This window comes from Phyllostomus hastatus, unplaced genomic scaffold (genome assembly GCF_019186645.2).
Source record: "Phyllostomus hastatus isolate PE091 unplaced genomic scaffold, TTU_PhHast_1.1 phas_scaffold_46, whole genome shotgun sequence".
NCBI classification, from domain to species: Eukaryota; Metazoa; Chordata; class Mammalia; order Chiroptera; family Phyllostomidae; genus Phyllostomus; species Phyllostomus hastatus.
Genome location: NW_025334032.1, coordinates 24,171,924 through 24,198,894, shown reverse-complemented (window position 1 = coordinate 24,198,894; position 26,971 = coordinate 24,171,924). Strand labels below are relative to the sequence as shown.

General features: G+C 38.2%; 1 protein-coding gene across 6 annotated transcripts in view; it reads right to left on the bottom strand.

Annotated features, from left to right (window-relative positions):
• Positions 1 to 26,971, bottom strand: part of NSD3 (nuclear receptor binding SET domain protein 3) — a 112,500-nt gene that overhangs the window by 37,146 nt on the left and 48,383 nt on the right. For 3 of the 6 annotated variants that reach the window (XM_045821670.1, XM_045821669.1, XM_045821672.1), the window contains 9 exons: positions 20,205 to 20,359; positions 17,487 to 18,002; positions 15,734 to 15,860; positions 12,212 to 12,289; positions 9,884 to 9,984; positions 7,772 to 7,817; positions 4,741 to 4,871; positions 4,016 to 4,144; positions 3,259 to 3,385 (listed from right to left, as the gene is read on the bottom strand). In XM_045821670.1, coding sequence (XP_045677626.1) covers positions 3,259 to 3,385; positions 4,016 to 4,144; positions 4,741 to 4,871; positions 7,772 to 7,817; positions 9,884 to 9,984; positions 12,212 to 12,289; positions 15,734 to 15,860; positions 17,487 to 18,002; positions 20,205 to 20,359 — 1,410 coding nt within the window. Of the gene's footprint in view, positions 1 to 3,258; positions 3,386 to 4,015; positions 4,145 to 4,740; positions 4,872 to 6,389; positions 6,866 to 7,771; positions 7,818 to 9,883; positions 9,985 to 12,211; positions 12,290 to 15,733; positions 15,861 to 17,486; positions 18,003 to 20,204; positions 20,360 to 26,971 lie in introns of those variants that run through there. The other 3 variants (XM_045821671.1, XM_045821673.1, XM_045821674.1) reach the window with 2 other exon arrangements.

The window sequence follows — 26,971 nt, the reverse complement described above, 5'->3', positions numbered from 1 at the left end:
CATTCACAGTATTTTGCAACCATCACCACTACCCAACTCCAGAATTTTTCATCACCCCAAACTGAGACTCTAACCATTAAATGTTAACTCTCCACTCCTCTCCCCACTAACTGCTGGTAACAACTGTTCCACTTTCGGTCTCTATGAATTTGGTTGCTCTAGGTAACTCACGTAAGTGGAATCACACAATATTTGTCCTTATGACTGGCTTTATTTCACCCAACATAGTATCTTCAAGGTTCATCCACGTTGTAGTATGTATCAGTTTTATTTCTTTTTTAAGCTGATATATTCTGTTGTTTATTATTCCACATCTTATTCATCCATTCATTCATCCACTGATGGACATTTGAGTTGTTTCCACCTGTTGACCACTGTGAACAGTGCTGTAATAAACATGGGTGTACCAATGCCTGTTTGAGTCCCTCCTTTCAACTCTTTTGGGTATACCCAGGAGTGAAATTGCTGCATCACACAGTAATTCTAGATTTGATGTTTTGCAGAACTGTCATACTGTTTTCCACAGTATTTATACCATTTCACATTCCCACCAACAGTGCACAACTGTTTCAAGTTCTCTGTAACCTGTTCTTGTGATAATAGCCACCCTAATAGGTGTGCAGTGGCATCTCATTGTAGTTTTGATTTCTATTTGCCTGAATACTAATGAATGATGCTGAACATCTTTTCAGGTGCTTATTGGGCATTTGTAGGTCTTTGGAGAAATGTCTATTCAAATTCTTTGCTTAATTTTCAATTGGGTTATGTGTTTTTTGTTGACTTGCAGGAGTTCTTTATGTATTTAGGATATTAATTCCTTGTCAGTATGTTATTTGCAAATATTTTCTCCCATTTTTAAGAGACTTTATTTATTCATTTTTAGAGAGAGAGGAAGGATGGGAGAAAGAGGGGGAGAGAAACATCAATGTGTGGTTGCCTCTCATGTGCCCCTACTGGAGACCTGGCCTGCAACCCAGGGATGTGCCCTGACTGGGAATGAACCAAGGACTCTGGTTTGCACGCTGGCGCTCAGTCTGCTGAGTCACATCAGCCAGGGCTATTTTCTCCCATTTTGCAGGCTGCTTTTACACTCAGTTGACAGTGTCATTTGGTGTCCACAGTTTTTAATTTTGATAAAGTCCAACTTCTTTATTTTTTTTCTTTTGTTGCCTATACTTTTGATATCATAGCAGGAAATCACTGCCTAATCCAATGTCACAAAACTTTTCCTTTATGTTTTCTCCTAAGAGTTTTCAAGTTTTAGCTCTTATGTTTGATCTCTGATCCATTTTGAATTGTATTTTGCATATGGTTGTTAGTTAAGGGTCCAATCTCTTTCTTTGACATGCGGATATCCAGTTTTCCCGGCACATTTGCCGAAAAGTCTGTCCTTTCCCTATTGAATGGCCTTTGTATCCTTGTCAAGAAATCATTCAACTGTATATACGAGGGTTTATCTCTGGACTCCTTGTTCTATTCTAATGTGTTATATGTCCGTCTTTATGCCAGTATCGCACTGTTTTAATTACTGTAGTTTTGTAAGTAAATTTTGAAATCAGGAAGTATGAATCCCCTTTGTTCTATGTGATTGTTTTTAAAACAAATTTCTCTCTTACAGCTCTTAGTAAATAGATGGATATCAAATTAAATTATATCCAACCTTTGTTGGCAGAATTCAGCTGAATTCTAGAGTTCGGACAGAAGCCTCAAAAGAATGTTTTAATAGTGAGCTACACAGTCCTTCCTAACAGTCGTCTGAATCAGAGATTGTAAACGTAAGTGCTTAGCAGGGCCGGACAGGTTACATAAGTGACTGGAATGACAGGGCTTTAGGAAGAAGGGATGGCAGGGACTGTGAAGAACCAGGAGTACGTGCCTGATCCACGTTCACACATTCAAAACCCACTGTGAGGGCCAACTAAAACAATGTGCAGATGATCTGACCCTGAGGCTGCCCGGTGGCAAACTGTTCAAAAGTCTTATTGCAGAATCTAAGTGTGATGAAGTAATATTTTATATAGGGAAAGTGCTATATGTTTAAAAGTTTTTATGGCCTAATTTTTGCACATGTATGTTTGTAAGAATTCAGACTACATATGTTTAAGAATATATGATACATGTTCTCCATTCTACTTAGCCAAGGTGGTAGAAGGCAATGGTAAACAGCAGGGATTCTCAGGGCAAACTGCCTCCTCAGTTTACATGCCAGTTTCATCACATAATGTTTTTGTGACTTTGGGCAAGGTACTAAACTTTCTAACCTCGGTGTCACCCTCGGTAAAATGAAAATAATAATAGTACTGACCTCACTTATGTTATGAGGATAAAATGAGACACTAAGATAAACTGCTTAGCACTAACATCACCTGGCCTGTATTAAGTGTTTAGAAAAAAAATGACCATTCTAATGGAATTTAACATATGTAAATGATTTTAGGAGGCATGCAATCAAATAAAAATGATAAAATATCTATGAGAATCCAAATAAAAAAGAGTAGAAAAATGAAGTGCCATGGGTAAGATCAGCATATCATAAACACTTGATATCCAGGTCCCCCTAGCAAAAAACAAAACAGAAAACCTTACGAATGTGCTTCCTGGACACACAACCGTGACATCACTAGTGGATTTCCCACTCGCCGTGCTACAGATTAAACAACTCCCTGCTTTCCATGACTTTTACTAGAATCTTGGCTACACAGATAAGAAATATAAACTTGCATATTTCTTTCTCTATAAATTATTTTGATAGGTGGTAGTCTGTATTTGGTGGGGGAGGGGATAATTAGAAATAAATGGTGAATCCAGAACTCGCATGTTTTAAAAACCATTTCTCGTAGCTCTACCTTTCCACTAAAAATACTATCACCATAGTTACATTTTGCAATTGATACTTATTCCAGTCTATTAAAGTCAAGGCACTTTAAACCAATGTATTAAGCATAAAAATCTCAAGCCCATTTGAAAAATAATTCACTCTACATACTTTGTATAGCTGTTTAGATCAGATACAAATACATCTCAATGATTTGATAGATTTTATGATTAAGGCACTGGCAGGGGGAAATTTGACAATATTGCTAACTACTCTTTGATTTTAAGAAGCTTAAACACTACATGGTCTTAATTTGTTGAAATACCTTTGGGAGAAAAGAGCTACATAATAGTGGTAAGAAAATTAGATGTCATGAGAGATGCTGGCATTGTGCATTCCTCCCCATCTGCCTTTTCAAATCTACTGAAGTCAAGTCAGCTTACCGGTTTTACATTCCATGCAGACGAATTTCCCATCAGGGAGCGATGGCGATCCCAGGCACTCCAGGTGGAAGTATTTGTAGCACTCTCCCTCACAAGGAATCAGAGAGTCACCAGAGCTTTCACAGATCTGTAATACAGCAAATGGCAGTGCATCTCAGAGGTTAGCAGGCGTCAGAATCACCTGGAGAATCAGCTGTCTCTGACAGTTTCTGACACAGTAGGTGGCGGCCGGGGGCGGGGGTAGGGAGGGAGGGACGAGGACAAGAATCTGCATTTACAGCAAGTATCTGGACAACGCTGATGCTACTGGTCCTGGGCCCTCACTGTGAGAGCCACTAAACTAGGTAACTATTTCCACATCAGCATGGTATAAAGTCTAAAAGTCATACTTAATCTTGTATGATTTCTTCTTTGGAATCTAGGTACTTCCACTTTTCTTCACACGGCAAAGCAGTATTATTCAGAAAGGGAAAATATACATTAAAAACTTAATACCAACTTAATTATAGGAAAATGTTGCTGAAGCAGTCACCTGCCATGCACTTCCATTTCATGACAGTGAAGACTGGCACCTGCACGCGCGTGTAAGCGCTCCAAACTCAGATGGGGAAAAGAGCCCGGGATGGCTTTTAGATCTGTGGCTCTAAAGGAATATCATAACTTAGAAAGACATTGACCTCTCCAACGGGAGGCAAGTGTACTGTTGGCAGAATGTGACAGCAATTCTTTCAAGCTATAGGATATGTCGCTTGCCCACCTGACACACAGTGTCCTTCTTACTCGTCCCAAAGCCTCTTCTCGACAAACTGGAGTCCATGGACTGCACATCAGAAGCGTCTACATCTGCAGCCGCTGAAGGGCTATCTACTTGCTTTCCAAAGCCTACCTACATGGAAAACACAGCACAGTTTTAAGAAAAAAAACAAAAATTTCCTCAAAGACATGCCCTTGCCAGGTAGCTCAGTTAGTTAGAGCATCATGCCGATACACCAAGGTGGCAGCGGTTCAATCCCTGGTCAGGGCACATACAAGAATGAACCAATGAATGCATAAATAAGTGGAACAGCAAATCAATGTTTCTGTCTCTCTCAACTCAATAAATAAAAAAACATTTTTTAAAGGACTTAAAAAAACATTTCCTTAAAGTTAGGTGCTATGAAAATCCTAGTAGGAGTTGCTCAAATGAATCTCGATACTACATCTTCTTCCTTCCTTCCTAAAATACCTGGATACCATGTCTGGTGTTCTGAGAGAAACTCGAGTAAAAATTAAAAAACAAAACAAAAACAAATTGTACTTTTGTTATGTAAGAGATCAGCAAAATTAAGACACTTATTACAACATAACCAAAATGATTTCTTTACTACGAACATTTAAAAATCCCCCATCTTCCCCAAATAAGTTGGGTAAAGCAGTAGGTATATTAATCGGTTTTGCAAAGCAAAAAGAGAGCGCTGTGCTCAGACCCTCGAACATATTTACCTGCACGTCACTCAGGCCTCTAGAATCGGAGTCGGATGTATCTCTGTATGCTGAACTAGTCATTTCTACATCCGTGGAGGCGCGACTCCTTTTCTTTAGAGGTTTACAGGAATCTGAAATCTCGCTGGCACCTTAATACAATACACCGAAATTAATCCTAAAATAGTACTCAGTTTGTTTTCTTAATTTTTTTTGTGGGGGAATATTTTCTTTCCCCAAACTCATCTGTAGTGTGAAAAAGCACAGCTCTCATTGTAACACTGAAGTCACAAGTCAAAACTTCATGAGCTTCTGACTTTTTTGACGGTGATTTAATTTATAACCGCTCTATTACAACATTTAATTCAGTGCTTCTGCTCTACAGCTCTTTTCAGTCAACAGAGCCCGAGTTCCAACCTAAAAACCAATTCTAGCAAAACTGCAGGACAGCTGACTGTTTGGAGCAATCCAAAGAACCACTCAATTTGGAGGGGGAAGACATAAAACCCAACACACTGTGCAGCTTACATATATGGTCGCAGAGACATCTCCATCTTGTTTTTATTAGGGATGTGACAAATCTTTGATTTGTATTCGATTCGTACACGGATAGTGCCATTTTCCCCCGAATTTTGCAATTTAGTTGAGTATTGCCCCCCCCAATAAATTTTGGATGTTCATGATTGTTCCTCTGAGACTTCCTTGGTGCAGTGTCATTTATTGTGACCATTAACAAGTGCTGTGGCACATCTACACATGTCATGCCACCTAGGAGGCACATTGCTGAGGGTTGTAAACAGACAATCAGTGTTCAGGTGCAGCCCAATCACGAAGAGCTGGATGAGAGGCCTCTATGTGGAATTTGTGCGGGAAGAAATAAATATGAAAAACAAAAAAAAGGCAGAGAATAGTGTGGAATTTTTTTTTAAAACTGTGTGTAATACAAATCCAGCCAAAACAATAGTGCAAAAAGTTACAAAGCAACAATCTCTTGGGCTAACGCAGTATAGGCTATACAGAAACAGCCACGATGAAATGTGCAGATCAGGCACGGTGAATACCAAGGAACCAAGGAGACGGTTAATATTTCAACCCACAGTTTGTGTTTTGGATTTTTCCCCCAAAATTTCCATACAACAAACAGACATCTAGATCAGCCCAGCAAGCTAAGGTGGAAGTGTACAGTCCAGAAGAGACCACGGAGAAACAAGTCTCCTGGGGCCATGAAGATCCGCAACAGGCTGAGAGCAGCACTTGGTATACAGCCATGTTCTGTGGTGGAGGATGTGGGTCTCTTTAGACTGCTCAGATTACTGGAACCTCGTTATCACATCCCAGTCTACAAGTTTTGCACTGAATGTTTCCTGACATCTATAAATGAGGGTGCCTGCCCATGTTAATGCTGATAAAAACACAAGTACACAAATCTATCTCCTTCATTGCTGGTGTATGAACCCAGAACACCACCACAAAGTATTTCCTTGGCCTAAAAGATCACTGGATTAACAAGGAGTTTTAACAGAGGAACAGGAGTGCTGTACTGAGAGGCTTTCGAAGGGAAACACAGGTACCGCCATTTCCGATGAGTTTCTGAAAATGCTAGAAAAACAACAGACTGCCCAAGACAGCTGCCATGCTGTTCTCCATGATAACGGCACTAACGAAAAAAATAATAATAATAAGAGCTTTTAATGATTGTAACGTATACAGTTTGGGCTGTTTGGCAAAACCCTGCCGATGTACATTAGTGATGATGCTTTATTTAAAAACAAGAAACAAAAACAGTCCATGTTGAAATTGATCAGTGTAAGTTAAACTGTGGTTTTTAGGCTGGACCCATGATTTAAGCTGTACCTATCCAGCTCAGACCAAAAAAAAAAAATCATTTGAATGTTAAAGCAATTGTTCAGTCTTGAAGAAGAAAACAGGCAGGAAAATGCCAATAATGGTGATTGGCAAAATCAAAATTGGGAACAAAGAAACTGTTTATCGAGCCGCCGACAAAGAAATCTTGCATGGAGACTACAAGTCTGGAGTTTCTGGGATGAAATTGTACAGGAATCTCAGTCCACAGTTTCCTCAATCGCTGCGGAGACGGAGCTGTCACTGAATCTGACAGAGCCCTGCACTCCCCGGTCCGCCGACCCTGTGGAATGGTGGAAACACAACGCAATCAGGCCTCCTAATCTCGCAGCGATCGCGATGTCTTTTCTTGGAGCTCCGCCAAGCAGTGTTCCCTCCGAGAGGCTGTTCAGTTCTGCTGAGGATCTCCACGGAGACCATCGCTGCAGACTTCTCCCCGAGAATGCAGAGAGGCTGGTGTTTTTTTATTTTATTTTATTTTTTTAATAATGCAATTTGCCCAAAGTAAACTACAGGTATAAATACAGTCTGAATGATCTCACCAAAAACGCACGAATCATGCTATGGAGTTTGTACTGTAGTCAAATTGCACACAGAAAATACAGATATAAGTTTAAGATTTCTTAAACTTTGTGCATATCTCAAATAGATTTGCATAAGGTCATCTAATAATGGCCATAAATATGCTATGAATCATTTTAATTTACAAAAAGATTTTACAGCACTGTAAAAATAAGCGTGGCAAGATTTTTTTTTCAATCAGGTTGTCTTGTCAGATTTGTCATAGTCCATGTTTGACAAACATTTAGTAGCTACTATTCGGTATTCAGTCGAATACCAAAAAAAGTGGATTCGTCACATCCCTAGTTTATAAACCAGTGAAACCCCAGAACCGTATGGAGAAAAGTTGGAAACAGTATCAAGTCTACGTGGTGTTCTCCAATTTACATAAAACAAATAAGACTTTTCACATGGAGGTACAGAATATTATCAACTCTGAAAGTCACACACATGTACACACACACACACATACACACACACACCAGGGAATACTTCAGTTTCACACAAATCATTGACTGAAGAGCAACAACAATGATTTACAGAGACAAACAAAAAAACATGAAGTACAAATAATTCTTTAAAATTGGTTTTAATCAAAGAAATGCAAAGCAACATTATAATAACTCACCTTTCTGTAATCCAGTCTTCACTGTAGCCTGAGGAACTGCTTCAACCTGTTTAGACAGAGAAATACAGCATTAAAGAGAACATTCTTTCACTTTTAATTAAGGAAAAAAAATATTTCCATCAATCTAAGTAATGATGAGTGATTAATGTATCTGAAATCTGAACTCAGTCCCACCTGGTGGGTAAAATTTTCTGTCTCAAGGTCAGGGAGGGCTGAAATCTTAGCTGCCTGTGCCGAATCCAGTGACAACACACAGCCACATGCTCTCTAGCAAAGACTCTTCCCCCATTCCCTTGGCAGAAGAAGAGAACGAGAACACTTTCCTCAGTGTCTGGGAGGCAGGAGAGGGGTTGTTTCTGCAACCAGCCCGATGCTGCTATAAACCCCTCCCGCCCCAAAGACGTTAGGATAAATTTTTACTTACTATGATACTCAGGTTAATGTAACTCACGCCACTTTAAGACCCTTCCGCGCCTGCACTCACAGCTAAGTTGCTGGGAATCAGGACCCTCTCTGTAGAGAGTGCCACAGGGCTCCATACAGCTGGAAGCTCAATACTTTTGCTGCTAGTACAAACTTAGTAAGTTTGTGATATTGCAAAAGCACTGTCTTGAGTGTCTTATGAACAGTGTCTTGATCCTACATTAGGAGAGCGAGATCAGAAGTTATTCTGCCAATGTATATGTAAAACACGTGGTAATTTAAGGACTGAACCATTGGGATTGAAGAAAGGACGGTTTGGAGGAGTTCCTGTTTAAGCTATGAAGTGAATTTTATGTTTCTTTAAGATGTGGTGAAATATGCATGCTGAGACACATTTTGTAAATATTTAAGGATTGTTCTAAGCTTTTAGAAAATTTTTTTTATTTTTTTACAACAGGTTAAAAAAACATACAACAGAAGCACTTTTATAAGATACAATTAGTAATACAAATATAAAATCTTCTACACAATCACTGGTATTGTTCTACTACTAACTATAACAGAGTGGCATTAACAATTAGTCCCATCTTGTACTCATTCTGCTTATTAATTTTAAACTGGTCACATAATTGAATTTGGGAACCGGCTGGCAAAATCACAACTTCATTTCGGTAATGAACACTGTAGGTTTGCAGCAAGAGCTTAGAAAGATTTTTTGGAATTTCCTAAGTATTATACTTAATTATAATAAATGAATGACAAATTACTATATTACTGAAATTTTAGTTAAGTATTTCTGGGAAAACTGTTTTACATGCTTGATGATACCACAGAGCACCCACAAAGTCACCTTTTAAGTTTGGAAGTTTAAAATTTGAAGGAAATAAATAGAAAAGTTCACACTCTTCCATATTAAGTGGTTTTAAAACAATAAAGCTTATTGGAACTAATAACATTCAGGATTCCTTTTGTTTAATAGTGGCTGTCTGGGCTGTTAAAATGGGTATTCTCTCAGTTTAAAAAATAAAAAAAATTCTCACTGTGAGTTTAATTAAAGGCAGTATGGTTTCCAAAAGGTAATTTAATATGAATATCACTACATTGATTACACTGATTTAAAACCCTTCCGTCAAAACGCCCCTCCTTCTGTTTCCCCCCTTGAACAGAGATTATCTGACAACCCACTGGGAAAATAATGTTCCAAAAAATCTGTGATACCAGCAGAAAACCCAGATCATCTATGACCATCTGCTTCTTAAATATAATTCTTGTAGTTAATTTGATTTTGTTTAAAAAAATAAAAATACATACTAGCAGCTTAAATAAAAAAATTAAAAAGTTTTTTTTTAAAAAGGGAACTCACTCATGGGTCCAAATAAAAATCACGAAAACATGAAGTCATTTTGCTTATACCAGAAATTTCAAAATAAATGTGAGGACTTCTTTAAGAGACCTGCGCCACTGGCTTCCCATCTCCTGAAGCCTGACTGTTTTCTGTGAAAGTGCTTGAAGCAGAATCACAGGGACGGCTGCGTTAGTTTAGGGCAGTGAATCCACCAGGACAGAAGCACAGGACAGTCCAGAAGGGAAACTCGATGTGGGGAAAGTTTTTCTTTCTTTTAAGATACCAGTCCAAGCCACAACATTTACAAATACAATGTTTTAACTCTCTACATGTAGGAAGCCAACCTGCTCCTTTTTGATCTTCTTCTTTGGCACAACTTCAGTGGATTTCTCTGATTCAGAACGAGTTCTAATTGATCTTCTCTGTTGCTTCTTTTCTGCTGAACCTAAGAGATGATTTAAACAAACAAGTAAATAAAAATTCATTTAAGGATGGCTTGACACTTATGCAATTAAACTTTGACCAAATCCCCTGTTTTTCTGATCCATTATGTTTGGTCTTTTAATTATAAATTATGAAAAAGCTATTAAATACTTGGGAGCACACAAAAATTTTTATAAGATCAAACAGTGGAGGCTGATAGGCTGAGATTGGGATTAATAAAAGACCCTAAATTATACAAATGAAGAGGGATTGGACTTTTTAAAATTATAAAGTTACAGAGAAATAGTTTAGTCTTCTTGAAAGCAAATAAACATATTTACATAACTATAATTGAAGGAATGAAGGTATTGAGGGGGTGGATGAAAATGACTTTATTCTCAGATGACATTAGGAATTATTGGCTCAAAATTCAATCAGTACTACAATATTTTGCATTATAACACATGAATTAAATTACCATATTGTGCCATGTAAAATGTGCACCATGGTTTTGGCCCAAACTTTCAGGAAAAAAAAACATCTTTTGCTTTAATTTTTTAATTCAATTTTTTAAATTTATGTTTAAATACTTGTTTTTTTGTATTATAAAGGAATTTTAGCATTTATTTTTTAACATATTATGGCATAAAAAATTTTAGGTAACAAAAAACACAAGAACAGATACAAGGTATTTTAGGTATTACCTCTGTATAACGCGCACCTTTATTTTCCCCTCAAAAATTTGGGCAAAAAAGTGCACATTATACATGGCAAAATATGGTAATTCTACATGTAAAATGAGTGCTTGGTACACTTACACAACTTCTCCTACTGTTTTATTTATTAACGACAAAAGCAGAAAAAGCAGGAAATGCACAAAAAGGCTGACCCAAAAGAAATCATTAATGTGACTACTGAGGGACTTGTTAAAACATAGAAATAACTGGTCATGCCCTGACCAGGTGGCCTGGCTGGTTAGAGCATCATCCCGGTATTCCAAGGTTGCAAGTTTGATCTCCAATCAAAGCACATACAAGAATCAACCATTGAGTGCAAAAATAAGTGGAACAAATCTCTCTTTCTATCTTAAAGTCAATTAAAAAGAAAGAAAGAATTAGTCATGAAAAACTAGTTGAAACCAATTATTAAGTGCTTTCACATTAAATAGTAAAACAAGAAACTATTAAGATTTTTTAAAAGTAAAATTCTTTGAAAGTTAACAGAAGAAAACTCACATTTTGGAAAGGATAAAACTTAGACTGAAGACCACAACTTGAAAGAACACTAAGTCAGGAATGATTTCGTTCTGTGACCCTGAGAAGGAACGTGTACACCTTCAGTGCAGCTGTACTGTATCCTTTCAGTGCCTGGACCACCCAGTCGGTCCTTCCTGGATAATCACCATGTTTCACTTACCACAGGAGAAAGCTGCTAAGACCTCCTATAAAATCAGGCCGAAGCTATTTTAGTAAAGCCCTCAGATCACCTGTATGTTTATTATTTGGTGTCACTGTTCCTGCCTATGTGTAAATGGATTCCCTCACCTTAGTTCAAGGTCAAAACAAAGAAGGATTCTGCTATTTTTATTCTGAGGGAGCAGGTAGTTTGATAATAATATATTGTTTCTAGCAGAGAAATCACAAATGGAGGTGCTAGCTCCTTTCTTTTCTCTCACTCTCCTCCTCACGCTGATGAGAATGCTTACCAAAATGACAGATATTCTACCCCCATAGACAGACACCTGTGTATCCCACAAATCCATGCTTTAGTATAATCATCAACACTCAAGTACCTACCGGGGAAGAAGAAAATGAAAACAGAAACGCTTAAAACAAACAAAAACTCTTTACTTGTTTTAAGAATGAAAACATAATTGTTTCATCAAGTACAGATATCTGATGTACATACTGTCCTATAGAAGATAAGGCAACAGGACTTCTTAAAATTATCCTGAAAGCTACCCCACAAAACACATAAAACCACCAAAAAGTATTATGTTTGTCTTCTAAGAGAGTGGAGGTAAGCAGCTGTGGATTTGGAAAAGTATTTAGAAATCTAGTATAAATGCAAATACAATTCTGCAAACCACAGAAATGTGGCAGCACCTCACACTTTATGTGTACCCTAATTTACTAGGAAAAGGCTCAAGAATTCTCCCTATGCAGTTTCCACCACCAGCTGAGATGATGATGTAATTAATTTCTGAAGAAAGATCAAATCTCTTTTCTGACTTTCAACTACAGGCATACCTTGGAGGTATTGCGGGTTCAGTTCCAGAGCACCGCAATAAAGTGAGTTGTAATCTTTTTGCTGGTGGAGGGTCTTGCCTTCAATTTGAAAAAAACACATATGTGAAGCACAATCAAGTGAAACGCAATAAAATGAGGTATGCCTGTACTGAAGTTATTTTCCCAAGAAACAAAATGGTCATTTAAAACAGCAAAATATGATTATCAACCATAGCTGGTAACCAAATTTAAACCAAGGTCAAAGCTTTAGAACACTCATCCTTATATTAAGGTCCCAACCTTAATTTACAATCTAATTATATGCGCTTGCGTAAGGAAGGAACTGGGCTTTTTCCAGATATAAAGATTTATAACATTCCACTTTATCTTTTACTTAAAAAAAAGTAAAGGGAAAAAGTCCATAGCAGAACTTAAATCTTACAATGAAAAGACTACATGAAAATAAAATGTTCAGTAGCTGAGAAGGAAAAAAACCACCCCAGCTCCATTAAAAATAGGAGTATACCCTAGTAGGTATAGCTCAGTGGATTGAGTGCAGGCCTGCAAACAAAAGGGTTGCAGGTTCGATTCCCAGTCAGGGCACATGCCTGGGTTGCAGGCCAAGGCCCCTAGCAACCACACACTGATGTTTCTCTCTCTCTCTCTCTTTCTCCCTCCCTTCACTCTCTAAAAATAAATAAAATCTTTTAAAAAATTAAAAAAATAAAAGTATAATATTTAATATCAGTCTAATATTGTATGGAGAATTTCCTTTCTCCCTAGTTAGGAGAATACAGATATTTAAATAAAGACCCCTCCTAGTCTAGGTATCACATTTAAATTCAGATAAATTACCAATAGTTTAGTGTAGTATAAAGAAAGATAACAAAACTGATTATGGAGAGCTAAGGCCAAAAGATTCTTTTCTTTTCTCTCCAAAAAAGATTCTTTAAAATTCAAAGAAATAAACAAACATTTTCAATTAATGCAAAATCTAAGTCCATACATCCATTCCTTCAACACTACAATTTGATATTTTTAGTACAGTACTTTGAAATGATACGTGATAGGCATGAGAAGAGCAAGGATGATAGGCCAGGTCTGGAAAGCCCTGGGTGCCTAGCAACGAGCAAAACTGGGGGAAAAAAGTATTGCGGGTCGGACCTCACCCCCACGGTGACCTTTCTTCCTCTAGCATATCGCTGGTCATGTGGTTTAGACCCCCTGACCTTTCTTCATATTGCTGCTCATGTGGTTCAGATCCTCCACTGACCTTTCCTCCCCTAGCATGTCCCAAGTCATGAGGTAGACTTCCTAAGAAAAGTAACAAGGGGGCTGGAGAATGACCTCATAAGACTCCCATGCAAGCCCTGGCACGACCACTCCCTTGAGCATCAAGCCCTCAGGACACTGAGGTTCTGGCCCGCATCAAAGGATCTTGGCGGCGGAGCTCTGGGTCTGCTGACCAGAGTCAGAGCTTTGGTCAAACTAGAGATACGCCCTCAGTTGTGTTTCAGCTCCAGGCCCAGAAAAGCAGCAAAACCAGAGAGAGAGGGATGCTGTGGCTGCATCAGGACCAGATATGACGATTAATGACGCCCTGTCCTGGCACAGACCATCAGTGAAGAACACAACTCTGAAAGGACACACCTGGAAAGCCGAAGAATATTCTATTGAGATCCTCCTCGGGGGCCTCCCCAGAGATCCCTGCCTTCAGAGTGGGTAAAAACCCTCAGGACGGAGGACCTGGCTCAGGCTCTTTCTCTCTGGAGCACACCCTGGCTCCCCCCTCCTCGCTTTCCCCCAGGGCACGGGCTCACTCACCCAGGACACGCAGCACTCACCCAGGCTCGCTTTGCTTGCACTCTCTTGAGCTCTCTTTTTCTCTTCTCCGGAGCAGGTCCATACCTTCCCCTCTCACCTTCCCCCAGGTGAGTTCCTTCCACCTTTCCCCACGTAAACTCCAAGGGCTCTTCTTTTGCCTCTCAAACTCATTTCCTGAGTTCCATGCAGCCCAGTGGCTCACCTTTTCTGTCTCTGTGACTTTTTTTTTTACAATTTCATTTATTTATTTTTAGGGAGGGGAAGGGAGGGAGAATGAGAAGGAGAAAAACAGCAATGTGTGGCTGCCTCCTGCGTACCCCTACTGGGGACTGCAACTAAGGTATGTGCCCTAGACTGGGAACTGAACTGGCAACCCTTTAGTTCACAGGCCAGCACTCAATCCACTGAGCCACACCAGCCAGGGGTCTCTCTGTGACTTTGAAAATAAACTTTCTCTTATAATTTGAGTTCCTTGACTCTGAATTCTGTCTTTACCAAACTCAAGTAGCAAGGCTGCTGAACCTGAGGTCTGGTAACATTCTGGTATCATTTTGCTGCTAGATACAAGCTACAAACCCGGTTCGGACTTTGTTACTCCCTCCTCACTTTAATGTGGCTTTCTTTCCTGACTCCGTTTTGGGTAAAGGAATGTTGTTTAACATGCTCAGTCCAACACATGCCCAACTCCTCCACCACTACCTCTGTCTGATAGCCCCCATCCCAATTTTTTTGTTTGTTTTAAAGGCAGCTAGCCTAAGGCCTTTCTTGAGCAACAATTGTTTTTATTTAGGTTTTATAATAAGAGTCTTACTAAAAATTTCCTTTACAAAATATATTTACCCCTTAGTGCCATTAAATCACAGGATTGCCTGAGTTACTAATGTTTGAGATTACTACCTCAGGTCTTAAGACTGTAACCCTTCTAGAAAACTATTTGGTCACTTCTTAGATTCCAAAAAAGGTTTTAAAGAACAAAGTAAAACAAACTTCTTTCTCCTAACGTAAGATTCCAAATGGCCACCCTAGTTTGATACCTCAGTCTTTACTTGGTGGCTGTATGAAGCAGCGATACTGTCATATAAGGCAAAGCCACCAGACACTGAGTTAAACTACAATCCTCAGTAAGTCAGTCTCCCAATACAAATTACTTTGACTATTCCAACAAAAGCACAATCTTACTGAATATAGGCTTTTCCTCTGTAAACAAAAATCATATAGCTTGATTTTCACTTCATGGTATCTGCTCATCAGAGAACAGATTATTATAGGAGGGCTAGGCCTTAGGCCCTCAGCTACTAACATCTACAACATCTAAGAAAAATAAAAAGAACACGGGCATCTGCCAATTTGTTTCCAACAGGGGATAAAGGAAGATGTGGGAAGGATGTGTTATCAGTGCTGGAGAAGTGAAACTTATTATCATGCAAAGAGAGATAATCCAACGGTGCATTTACTCAGACAGGTATAGATTTTGTAACTATATTCTTTTAATTATGAAACCCTCCTATTATTTATATTCCTGTAGGAAAAATAAATGGTACTATAAGCTGTCTAGCCCCTAAACCATTCTTTTTTATTGAAATGACTGTTTTAACAGTTTCCTTTTGAAAACATAATTACATTTTGATAACTAAAAGCTTCTCAGAGACATAGCTACCACATTATAGCAGAGCAGTTCTATGACCTCAAAATGGATCAATACTCTTCATTTATACTGACCTGCAGAGCCAGATGTTGCTTCAGGAGATGATACATTCTGAGTTGCCTTTTCATTTCTCTGGTTTGGTGTAGAAATTATAAGTCTGTCTTGTCCCCTGACACTTATTTCCGTTTTGTTACCAATTCCCTTCAAAATAAGGCAAATAAAAAACAGGTATTATTGGTTTATAAAGATAACTTAAGATTAATTTCATATGACCTTGATTGTAGCTAGTTATCTTAGTCAATATCAGAACAATTTTATTAAGTCATCAAGATGTACTCCAAAATGTACAATGAGACTATGTGGAAAAAAATTTATTTGTCTAAGTCCAGATGATGGATGTCACTAAGAAATTGCACATGTATCACATAATTTTATGTCCAAACAAACTATTTTCTGGTTTGCGTAGTCTCCCCTTACTCACATCACAGTGAGAGAAGTCTAGTCGCTTTCATTTGCTGAAGTACCTACTACACAGATAAAAATGTCCACACACCGTGAAAGACAAGAACATATCCATAGATACAGAAACATGCCATCCATAGTGACCCGAATGTGCACCCAATAAGCGATCTGGAACAGACGTTAGGTATTTTTAACACAATGAATATAGAAGTGATTCATAAATGTTTATGTATTTTTTAAGATTTCATTTATAAAAGGTCAGTTTTATCTCCAATTTCATATATATAGCACTCTTTGGAGGGGGTTGAAAAGTTTGATTTGTGCATCTAAGGCAGATAAAAGCTAACTCCAAGGATGGAGCCCATCTACCCTCAAAAAAGATGCAGAGTACTCGTTTGCCATTCAGAGCTATCAGCAGAACCAAGTGGGAGCTGTAACTTCAGTTTTTCCACATAGCTTAGCCCTAATGAAATCAATTGAACCAATAGGCAGAAACAGGTTAACAGAGGACCCTTATACTTCTCTCTAGGAAAATTTATCACTAATAGAGCATGCCTATATTTAATTATTTTAATGTACCCATGACAATGCTAGCAAATACAGAATTCTTTAAAAGTACACATCTGCACGGTGCCACTAACTTGAGTTCACAGGCCCACTACTGTGGCGCAGGCAGGGTGCGGTGAAGAGGTCTATGGAGTAAGCATTACAAATCTTATGAAAGAGTTTTAAAATTTTTAAACTGAAGTATTTTTAAGTGCCCTTAAATGGAGGTTCAGGGCTGGCTGATGGAGACATTCCATCCGAAGAAGCTCTTTTCACCCCAAACCTAAGCTATCACCACAGTTAACTGTTAAAGAACTAACCTAGGTCTGGTATTTCTCTAAAATACATCAGCTATCCCAAGCCAATGTGAACTTAACAAAATTACTAGTGCAACCAAACAGATCAGTAGGTACAATGATTACAATGGCTAATTCAGATAACTGACAAAAAGGATTTAATAAGAAGCACAGTTTTCAACTAAGAAAACGTAACTATACAAACTAGAAACAGGCAAAGTGCCCAGTTTTTTTCCACAAGTTTAGGGCGTTAGGCTCAATTTTGGCTGCACAGCTCAAGATTAATCAAGTACAGATGGGGATATTACAAAAGAGGGGGAAAAAAGAAGAAGAAAAACATAACCTTTTTGCCTATGTCTTTTTTTGCCCCATCTTAAACAGAGTAAACTGGCTGTACATTTCAAATGCAGTGGATTAAAAAGGGATTTAAATTATGATCTTGTGTTGTGTTTTTTTAAGTGCTGAGGTTAACTACTTATTAAATATTATTCCCTTCCAAAAACTATTTAAGAAAAAGAGGTACCTTCGTTGAATAAACAAATTGATCGATAAATTTCCCATCTCCTGTAGCATTCTGAAGAGCAAACACTTGTTCTATTTTCACCACTGGAGACATGTTACACTTCTGCAAATCCAAGCTCCCTTTGTGCATTGTAATAGAAGCTGGTAAAGACTTCCTTGCTGCTGCTGTTTTCCAGGCTATTTTAACAGGAGGTGGTTCTTCCTCTTCCACACTCGTGTGCCGCCTCTGGCTCTGTCTCCGAATCTCAGTACTTGAAAGTGAGGAGGCCACCTCACTCGCATTGGTCTGTTCTGGCTGAGTATTCAGCACTGATCTTGGTCTCCGGGTTTTTTTAACTTCAGCTTTGGAGGCAACGTTCTTTTTTGCTTGCGACAAAGCCTCCTCAGGCTGTTTATCAATATAGATAAAAGTATACTGTTCTATTCTTTCCTCTCGGGTCATTTTCAACGCTTTCTCTGCATGGGCAATGCCAATATCCCACTGAGCGCGTTCTCTCTGTGGTCGGGGTTTCCGAATCTTTTAAAAGAGATGTAGGCATTATCAGAACATTTTAATCTAACAAATACATTTAAACCAAAAGGTATTTCCCGCATAAGCCTGTCATCTTTCTAGATACACATAAATATCTTCAAGTTCTTCAGTCAAATCAATGAAATGTTCTAACTCCATTACCTGGAGAAACTGGTATTACTTTCAGATAGCTTGTAAGTTTATTCTTTATTATACCCTCCTTCATTGACTACTCTGCTGAGAGGGACTTGTCCTTCTACCATCATATTCTAAAAAGTGAGCAGTAATGACAAAGAGGAGAAAGGTTACAGAAATGATTAATGTCAGTGGCCACTAAAACACTGACATTAAGGATGTTAGCCCTAGCCCTGGCTGGGTGGCTCAGTTGATTGGAGCATCGTTCCATACACCAAAAGGCTGTAGGTTCGATCCTCAGTCAGGGTACATTCCTAGGATGCAGGTTTCATCTCTGGTCGGGGCATGTACCAGAGGCACCTGATCAATGTTTCTGTCTTTCCCTCTTACTCTCTCTCTCAAATCAATAAATATATCCCCAGGTGAGGATTAAAGGAGGAAAAAAAGAATGATACCCTAAAGCTCCAGGTGCTACAGAGATCACAACAAAGCTAACTGGCATTTGAAGAGCTAGCATTTGAAGCTGCACTGCCAGTCTCCACCATGATGCAAAGGGGCAGGAAGAAGAGAAAGGAGGGGGCCCCGAGGAATGAACGTAAGCTGACAGGAGGAGCAGAGCAGACGTGTATGAGAGCAGAAATTAACCCGAATCACAGTTTCCACAGATAGTCCAGGGTTGATCAGAAGACTGTGGACTGGCAACACAAGTAAGAAAGCTTGAAACAGAGCTATGTGAGATGAGCAAAGCAATTAGGAATGATCCAGGGTTTAGACTGAGGTAGCCAGAAATCAGCTAATGAAAGTATGAGATGGTACAGTAGATGTCAAACACTGATGTGTAAATCTGTAAAATGTTAACTGTGATAAAATTAATAAAAATCCTCTGTGATCAAATTTAGCTTTTAAAGTGTAAAAACATGACACATTTCTGAATCACAAGAGACCCACACTAAAATTAGTTGAGTTTAAAAATCTCAACCAGACAGAGAGTATCACAAGTTCATGTCAAACTTCTAAAATATCTACCACCACATCAAACGTATTTCTTGGTTCCATCACCTGTGTGACTTGAGTTGAACCAGTTACTTAGGCTTTCTGGGCCTCAATTTCTTCATCTGTAGAAATAGGAATAACAGTATCTACCTCATATAAGTTGTTATAAAGATTAAAGGAATATATAATATGCTTAAAACAGTGCCTTTCTCACACTAGGTACTCACTAAATATTTTTTTTAATTTACTTAAAAAAATTTTGCTAAGCCCTGGCTGGCGTAGCTCAGTGGACTGAGCACGGGCTGTGAACCAAAGTGTTGCAGGTTCGATCCCCAGTCAGGGCACATGCCTGGGTTGCAGGCCATGGCCCCCAGCAACCACACATTGATGTTTCTCTCTCTCTCTCTTTCTCCCTCCCTTCCCTCTCTAAAAATAAATAAAAATAAAATCTTTTAAAAAAAAGATGCAAACCATTTAATTTAAAAAAAATTTTGCTAAATAAGAATAAAGGAAAATTACAGAAAGATGTTGAAATAGGAAAAAGAATAAAAATTGCTGGCAAAATCCACATTTCACTAGCATCTATGAGACTTATACATATTAATCAGTTCAAAATAGAAGTCAGCACTGTATTAAGCAGACAGTTTAAGTTTTTAATGGTACTGTAAGATTGTTTCTATGACTTATAAAACTTACTATCAAAATAAATTATTAAAGTTCCATGGAATAAACAGAGCTAAAATTAAGTCATTGTAACAAATGCCTGAATTCAGCCCTGAGTGGTGTAACTCAGTGGACTGAGTGATGACCTGTGAACCAGAAGGTTGCTGGTTTGAGTCCCAGTCAGGGCATATACCCAGGTTGTGGGCCAAGTCCCCAGTGTGGGGCGCACTAGAGGCAACCACACATTGATGTTTCTTGCCCTTTCTTTCTCCTTCCCTTCTCTTCTCTCTAAAAATAAGTAAATAAAATCTTTAAAAAACCCCACAAATGTCTGAATTCAAGTATAAAAAGTTTTACTAAATTATGAAGTCCTTTAAAAACACATTCGATTGATAATGTTAACATGCTTTCAGTTACCTTTTGTTTCTCAGAGTGATTGCTGGCTTGTTTGGTTGCCTCAGCCAGTAATTCTTCATACTGTTTATGACCTTTATACTCTCGTACCCGTTTTTCATGAACCCATGCCCTCTCTGGTTGGTTGCTAAAAAATTGGACGTGATATTCCCGGGCACCTGAAAGTAAGAATCCATATTAACCATTTCAGAACATAAGCAACGCACATATACTTTGCAGAAAACATGAACCTAAGCTGGTTCCCGAGTATTACTTCAATTTAAACTTGCGTGTTTTGGATTGCACAAAGATACAATCCAGTATTTACCAATTACACAACTAAGAGTTATTATAAAAATCACCCCAAATGATTAAAATTAGTACAGCAAATTTTAAGAGAAAGAAAATCATAAAATCTGCTAATTCTCAAATTTGTTACCTTGCTTGAACAATCTATTTTTACCTGTCTCAATACTTTTTACAAACAAGTCTGGGTTAAATAAATAATTTTTCCTTCAAAAATGTAACATATTTTCTTGTACTTTTAAAAGTCAAGTGCTGCCCTGGCTGGCGTAGCTCAGTGGATTGAGCATGGGCCTGCAAACCAAAAGGTCACTGGTTCGATTCCCAGTCAGGACACACTCCTGGCTTGCAGGCCAGGTCCCCAGTTCCCTGGTCCCGCACAAGATACAACCACACATTGGTGTTTCTTTACTTTCTCCTTCCCTTCTCCTCTCTAAAAATAAGTAAATAAAATCTTTTAAAAAAAAAGCCAACTACTGATCAAATTGCTTTTCTAGCTATATGTGAGTCTGGTATACAGGCCTGGGGTTAAAATAGGAGAGGCCACTGAAACTCTTTCAGGGATTCTGTGAGGTTAAACTATCGTCACACTAATACTAAGAGGTTCTTTGTCTTTTTCACTATGTTGACATTTCCACCTGATATTGCCAGAGCAATGGCAGGAAAGAGTGCTGGCATTGTAGCATGAATAGAGGGAATGAGTGACCAAACTAGTGTATACTCTTCACAGCCATAAAATGGCAATTAGAAAAAAGCCAGTTTTATGACATACACTTCATAAAACAGTAAAAATGATTAATTTTACTAAATCTCAGCCCTTGAGCACCTATCTTAATTTTTAAATTTTTTAAAATTTAAATTATATTTTATTGTTTATATTACAGTTGTCCCAATTTTTCCCCTTTTCCCCCTCCATCCAGACCCCCCCACTCCCTCAGGCAATTCCCATACCATCATCCATGTCTGTCCTATATTCTCTATGTTGTATTTTACAGCCATCTCCAGAACTGTTCTGTAACAAGCAGTTTGTATTTCTTAATCCCTTCACCCTTTTCACCCACTCCCTCTACCCCTCCTCCCATCTGGCAACCATCAAAATGTTCTCTGTATCTATGATTCTGTTTCTGTTCTGCTTGTTCATTTGGTTTTTTAGATTCAATTGTTGATAGATATGTATTTATTGCCATTTTATTGTTCATAGTTTTGCTCTTCTTTTTAATGAAGACCCTTTAACATTGCATATAATATTGATTTGGTGGTAACGAACTCCTTTAGCTTTTTCTTGTCTGGGAAGCTCTTTATCTGTCCTTCAAGTCTAAGTGATAGCTATGCTGGGTAGAATAATCTTGGTTGTAGGTCCTTGCTTTTTTTATCACTTTCATTATTTCTTGCCACTCCTTTCTAGCCTGCAAAGTTTATTTTGAGAGATCAGCTGATATTCTTACAGGAGCTCCCTTGTAGGTAACTAACTGCTTTTCTCTTGCTGTTTTTAAGATGGCCTCTTTGTCTTTAACCTTTTGCATTTTAATTAATTGTGTGTCTGGGTGTAGGCCTCTTTGGGTTCACCTTGTTTAGGCCTCTGCGCTTCCTGGAGTGGTATGTACATTTCCTTCAACAAGTTAGGAAGTTTTCTGACATTATTTTTTCAAACAGGTTTTAATTTCTTGCTCTCTTTCTTCTGCTCCCAGCACCTCATGACATGAATGTCACTACACTTGTAGTTGTCCCAGAGGCCACTTATCCGAGTACCTATCTTTTTAATACTATGTGTGACAAAATGGGAAGTACCCATAAAGCACTTCTGCGGACGAAGTATGACAGTTATCTTGAGGAACAGTGCTTGTGTGATTGAGTTGCTGCAAAAAGGGATGCACTGCCCACTTTTTCAGAGAACACACTTTTTATGTGAAAGAAAAACTGTGGTTATTTGAACTTGAGCATCTGGCAGATATTTCCTCAAAAATGAACACAGCAAGTTTATCACTTGAAGGAAAACAACTGACAATGTTTATGCCAATAATAAAATTTGATCTCTCAATTAAAAAACAGAATTTCAGAAAATTAGTACCTGCCCATATTAGTCTTACAAATTCCCAATAACCAAATAATTTTATGATGAAGTGGTGATATTAACTAATGTGATTTTTAAAATTATCTGTGAAGAAATGTATCAACATTTGGAAGGTGCATATGACTCAGTAAGCAATATTTTTTAAATGGCCAATGTATGTATGATGTCTCAAAATTATGAACAGTAAAAGATCAATTCAAAGCACAAGACAGAACCAATGGATTTTAATGTAACAAAGTAGAAAAAGTTTACTGATATGTTTTCAGATTCCACATTGCAACTAACCCACCACTAGTTGAGTTTTGGTATAAAAACAAATAAATATATACACAATTATCTGAAAAGGCTATTAAAGTATTTTTCCCATTTACATATACATATCTGTGTGATGCCAGATTAGCTTTATATACTTCAACCAAAACAATGGATACTAACAGACTGAATATAGAAACAAATATGAAAATCTAGTGTCTTCACTTAAGTCAGGCATTAAAGAGGTTTATAAAAATGTAAAAGAATACCATTCTTCTCATTAGCTTTTTTGTTTGAAAAAAAACCGTTACTTTTCATCATACTCTGAGAGTGTGGTTCCCAAAATGAGCCATCCTGTGACAAATAAGCAGTTAAGATGAGCACCTAGCCCTGGCTGGTGTGGCTCAGTGGACCGAGTGCTGGCCTGTAAACAAAAGGGTCCCTGGTTGGATTCTCAGTCAGGGCACATGCCTGGGCTGTGGGGCAGGTCCCTGGTTAGGGGTGTGTGGGAGGCAATTGATTGATGTTTCACCCGTACATCAATGTTTCTCTCCCTCTTTCTCTCTCCCTTCCCCTCTCTCTAAAAATAAATAAAAGTCATAAAGAAAAAAAAAAAAAGAGTGAGCATCTAGCAGCCCTGGCTGGTGGCCCAGTTAGTTGGAGCATCATTCCATAAACCAAAAGCTTGCGAGACCCAGGTTACAGGTTTGGTCCTTGGCTGGGGCATTATACAGAAGGCAACCATTCAGTGTTCCAGGCTCACATCTCTGTTCCTCTCTCTTTCTTGCTCTCCCCCGCTTCTTCTCTCTCTAAAATCAACAAACATATCCTTGGGTAAGGATTTTTAAAAAAGGAACACACAGAGGGCTTCTATGACTTAAAAAAAAAAGAGTATCTAGAACCTATGATAATTTGGACATCTAGACACATAATCAAGGATCTTATACTCTGTATCTTTCTCTAATAGTTAATTTTATTTTATTTGACAGAAGTATTGGTTCATGTGGACTGGAAAAAGTCACAGGTCCATAAAGAAACATAGGAACTGGTCTTCATGGGGAATCCAAGATAATTTGGGTAGGGAGAGAAAGGCAAAAAGCAGATCCTGAATAGAAAAACTGTGGATATTATGCCTGAATTAAATATGAGACTATGTAAGAAATTTTGAAATCAGATTAAAATTTCTGATTTCATGTGAAAACCAGCATATAAGAGAGAACACACACCACACAACTCAGATTTCCATATCCTCTAATCTGAGAAGGATGAGCAAAGCACAGATTCCATTATAATTAATCAAAGAAAGTTTATCAAAAGTCCAATGGTTTTGAGGGACAAAAACAGAAATATAAACCTAAACTAACAGGTGAGTTGGGAGGATAGAATGGTAGGTAACAGGGTTGAAACAACAAAGGACACAACCTGTCTCCAAAAGTCAGAATTACTTACTCAGAAGCAAACAGATAATCACAAAGACCTTGACAGTTAAAAGATAGAGAGTAAAACTAATAAACAATACACTCTCATTTTAATCTTTTATTTTCAATTTTTTTCATCTATTGAACCGCTTACTACAGACAGAACAAATCAAATAATTCCCCTCTCTGTTAGCACTTTGTTCCTGCTGGCTGGAAATCTGTAAGGTGAGAGTGCAAACCCAAAGCTCTGAGAGACTGAGAAACAGCCACATCTGTCTCTGAATAATGGACTGACTTTCTAAAAAGATGTTTAGGAAATATTTTTATATAAGAAAATTAATATAATGGTAAAATCCCCCAGTTTTAAACTTAGACGATATATTAGGATTAAAAGTTACAATAGGTGTGATGTGATATCATTTAAAGCTTTCAGTAAAAATTTTTTTTTTATAGCTATTAATTACCCTTATACAATGCATAAAGAAAAAGAATTACTCTCAAATTTTTATAGTACTTACAATCTCGAAGATGAAACTATGGGCACTTGTCACTTCTGACCATATATGTTTTTGTATTAAGCAGAAAAAGCATTTTATTTGTAACTTTTAAACTAAAAATGAGGCCTAAATAATGAAATAGAACTTAAAATAGATATTTGATCCAAACATCTTTCAAAATGTTCTTTCAAAAAATTTTATGTATAAAATTTTATATGTGAAAATTATTTTTTCCAATGTTAGGAATCTAATAACAGTATGGAAACCAATAATTACTACATGTAATCAAGATAAGTTTTAAAGTAGTTTAGCTAATAAGCAACACAAATGCTTCACAGGCAGCATGTGTGGTACATAATCAACAAAATCAAGCTTATGCTGTGTTTTTGATTTTCGGAAAACCTGTTAGAAAACTACTTCATTTAAAACTGCACTGCAGACTTCCCGCCAAGATGGAGGTGTAGGTAGATACACTTTGCCTCCTCACACAACCAAAAGAAGGATAACAACCAATTTAAAAACAAAAAATTACCAGAACTGCCAGAAAATCTAACTGTATGGGAGTTCGACAAACAAGGAGTTAAAGAAGAAACATTCATCCAGACTGGCAGGAGGGATGAAGATGGGAAGCTGGGCGGAAAGGACTCACGGCAAGGCAGTGGCTGGAGGACCAGGCAGGCAAGGCAGTGGCTGGCAGACTGGGTGGTCCAACATTTGGTGCAGATAAACTAGGAGGAACAACTGGGGAGTGGGAGAGACCGGGAAATAAAGCCTCAAAACCTTTGGCTGGGGATAGAGGAGGCAAAACTCCCCAACTCACAGGAGAGTCCCCTGGACAGACTCATAGGGTCCTAGAACGTACACAAACCTACCCACTTGGGAATCAGCACCAGAAGGGCCCAATTTGCTTGTGGGTAGTGGGGGAAGTGACAGAAAGCTGTCCAGGAGCCAAGCAAGCAGCACTGTTCCCTTTCTGAACTCTCCCCTACATACAGCACCACAACGCAGCAACTGGGTTGTCCTGCTCTGGCAAACACCTAAGGCTCCGCCCCTTACGATGTAACACATGCGCCAAGACAAAGAATTATGACCCAAATGAAAGAACAGATCAAGGCTCCAAAAATAGAACTATGCAATGAAGAGATAGCCAATCTCCCAGATGAAGAGTTCAACTGGTAATCAGGATGCTCATAGAAGTGGTTGAGTATGGTTGCAAAATAGAGGAAAGAGTAAATGCTGTGCAAAGTGAAATAAAGAAAAATATACAGGGAACCAACAGTGGAGGGAAGGAAACTGAGACTCAAATCAACAATTTGGAGCAAAAGGAAGAAATAAACATTCAACAACAACAGAATGAAGAAACAAGAATTCAAAAAAATGAAGAGAGGCTTAGGAACCTCTGGGACTACTTTAAATGTTCCAACATCCAAATCATAGGGGTGCCAGAAAGAGAAGAGGAAGAGCGAGAAATTGAAAACTTATTTGAAAATATAATGAAGGAGAACTTCCTCAATCTGGTAAAAGTAACAGACTTCCAGGAAGCTCAGAGAGTCCCAAAGAAACTAGACCCAAGGAGGAACACAACAAGGCACATCATAATTAAATGACCCAAGATGAAAGATAAGGAAAGAATCTTAAAAGCTGCAAGAGAAAAGGAGAGAGTTACCTACAAAGGAGTTCCCATAAGACTATCAGCTGATTTCTCAATAGAAACCTTGCAGGCAAGAAGGGGCTGGAAAGAAGTATTCCAAGTCATGAAAGGCAAGCTCCTACATCCAAGATCACTCTATCCATCAAAGCTATCATTCAGAATGGAAGGGTAGATAAAGTGCTTCCCACATAAGGTCAAGTTAAAGGAGTTCATCATCACCAAGCCCTTATTATATGAAATGTTTAAGGGACTTATCTAAGAAAAAGAAGATCAAAACTATGAACAGTAAAATCTATGAACAGTAAAAGCTATCAACAACTGAACTTAAAAATACAAAAACAAAAGCAAACTAAGCAAATAACGGGGACAGAATCACAGAAACAGCGATCACATGGATGGTTGTCAGTGGGGAGGGGGAAGAATAAAGGGAAAGGTACAGGGAATAAGAAGCATAAATGGTAGGTACAAAATAGACAGGGGGAGGTCAAGAATAGTATAGGAAATGGAGAAGCCAAAGAACTTGTATGTACAACCCATGGACATGAACTAAGGTGGGGGAATGCTGGTGGAAGGGGGAGTGCAGGGCGGAAGGGAATAAA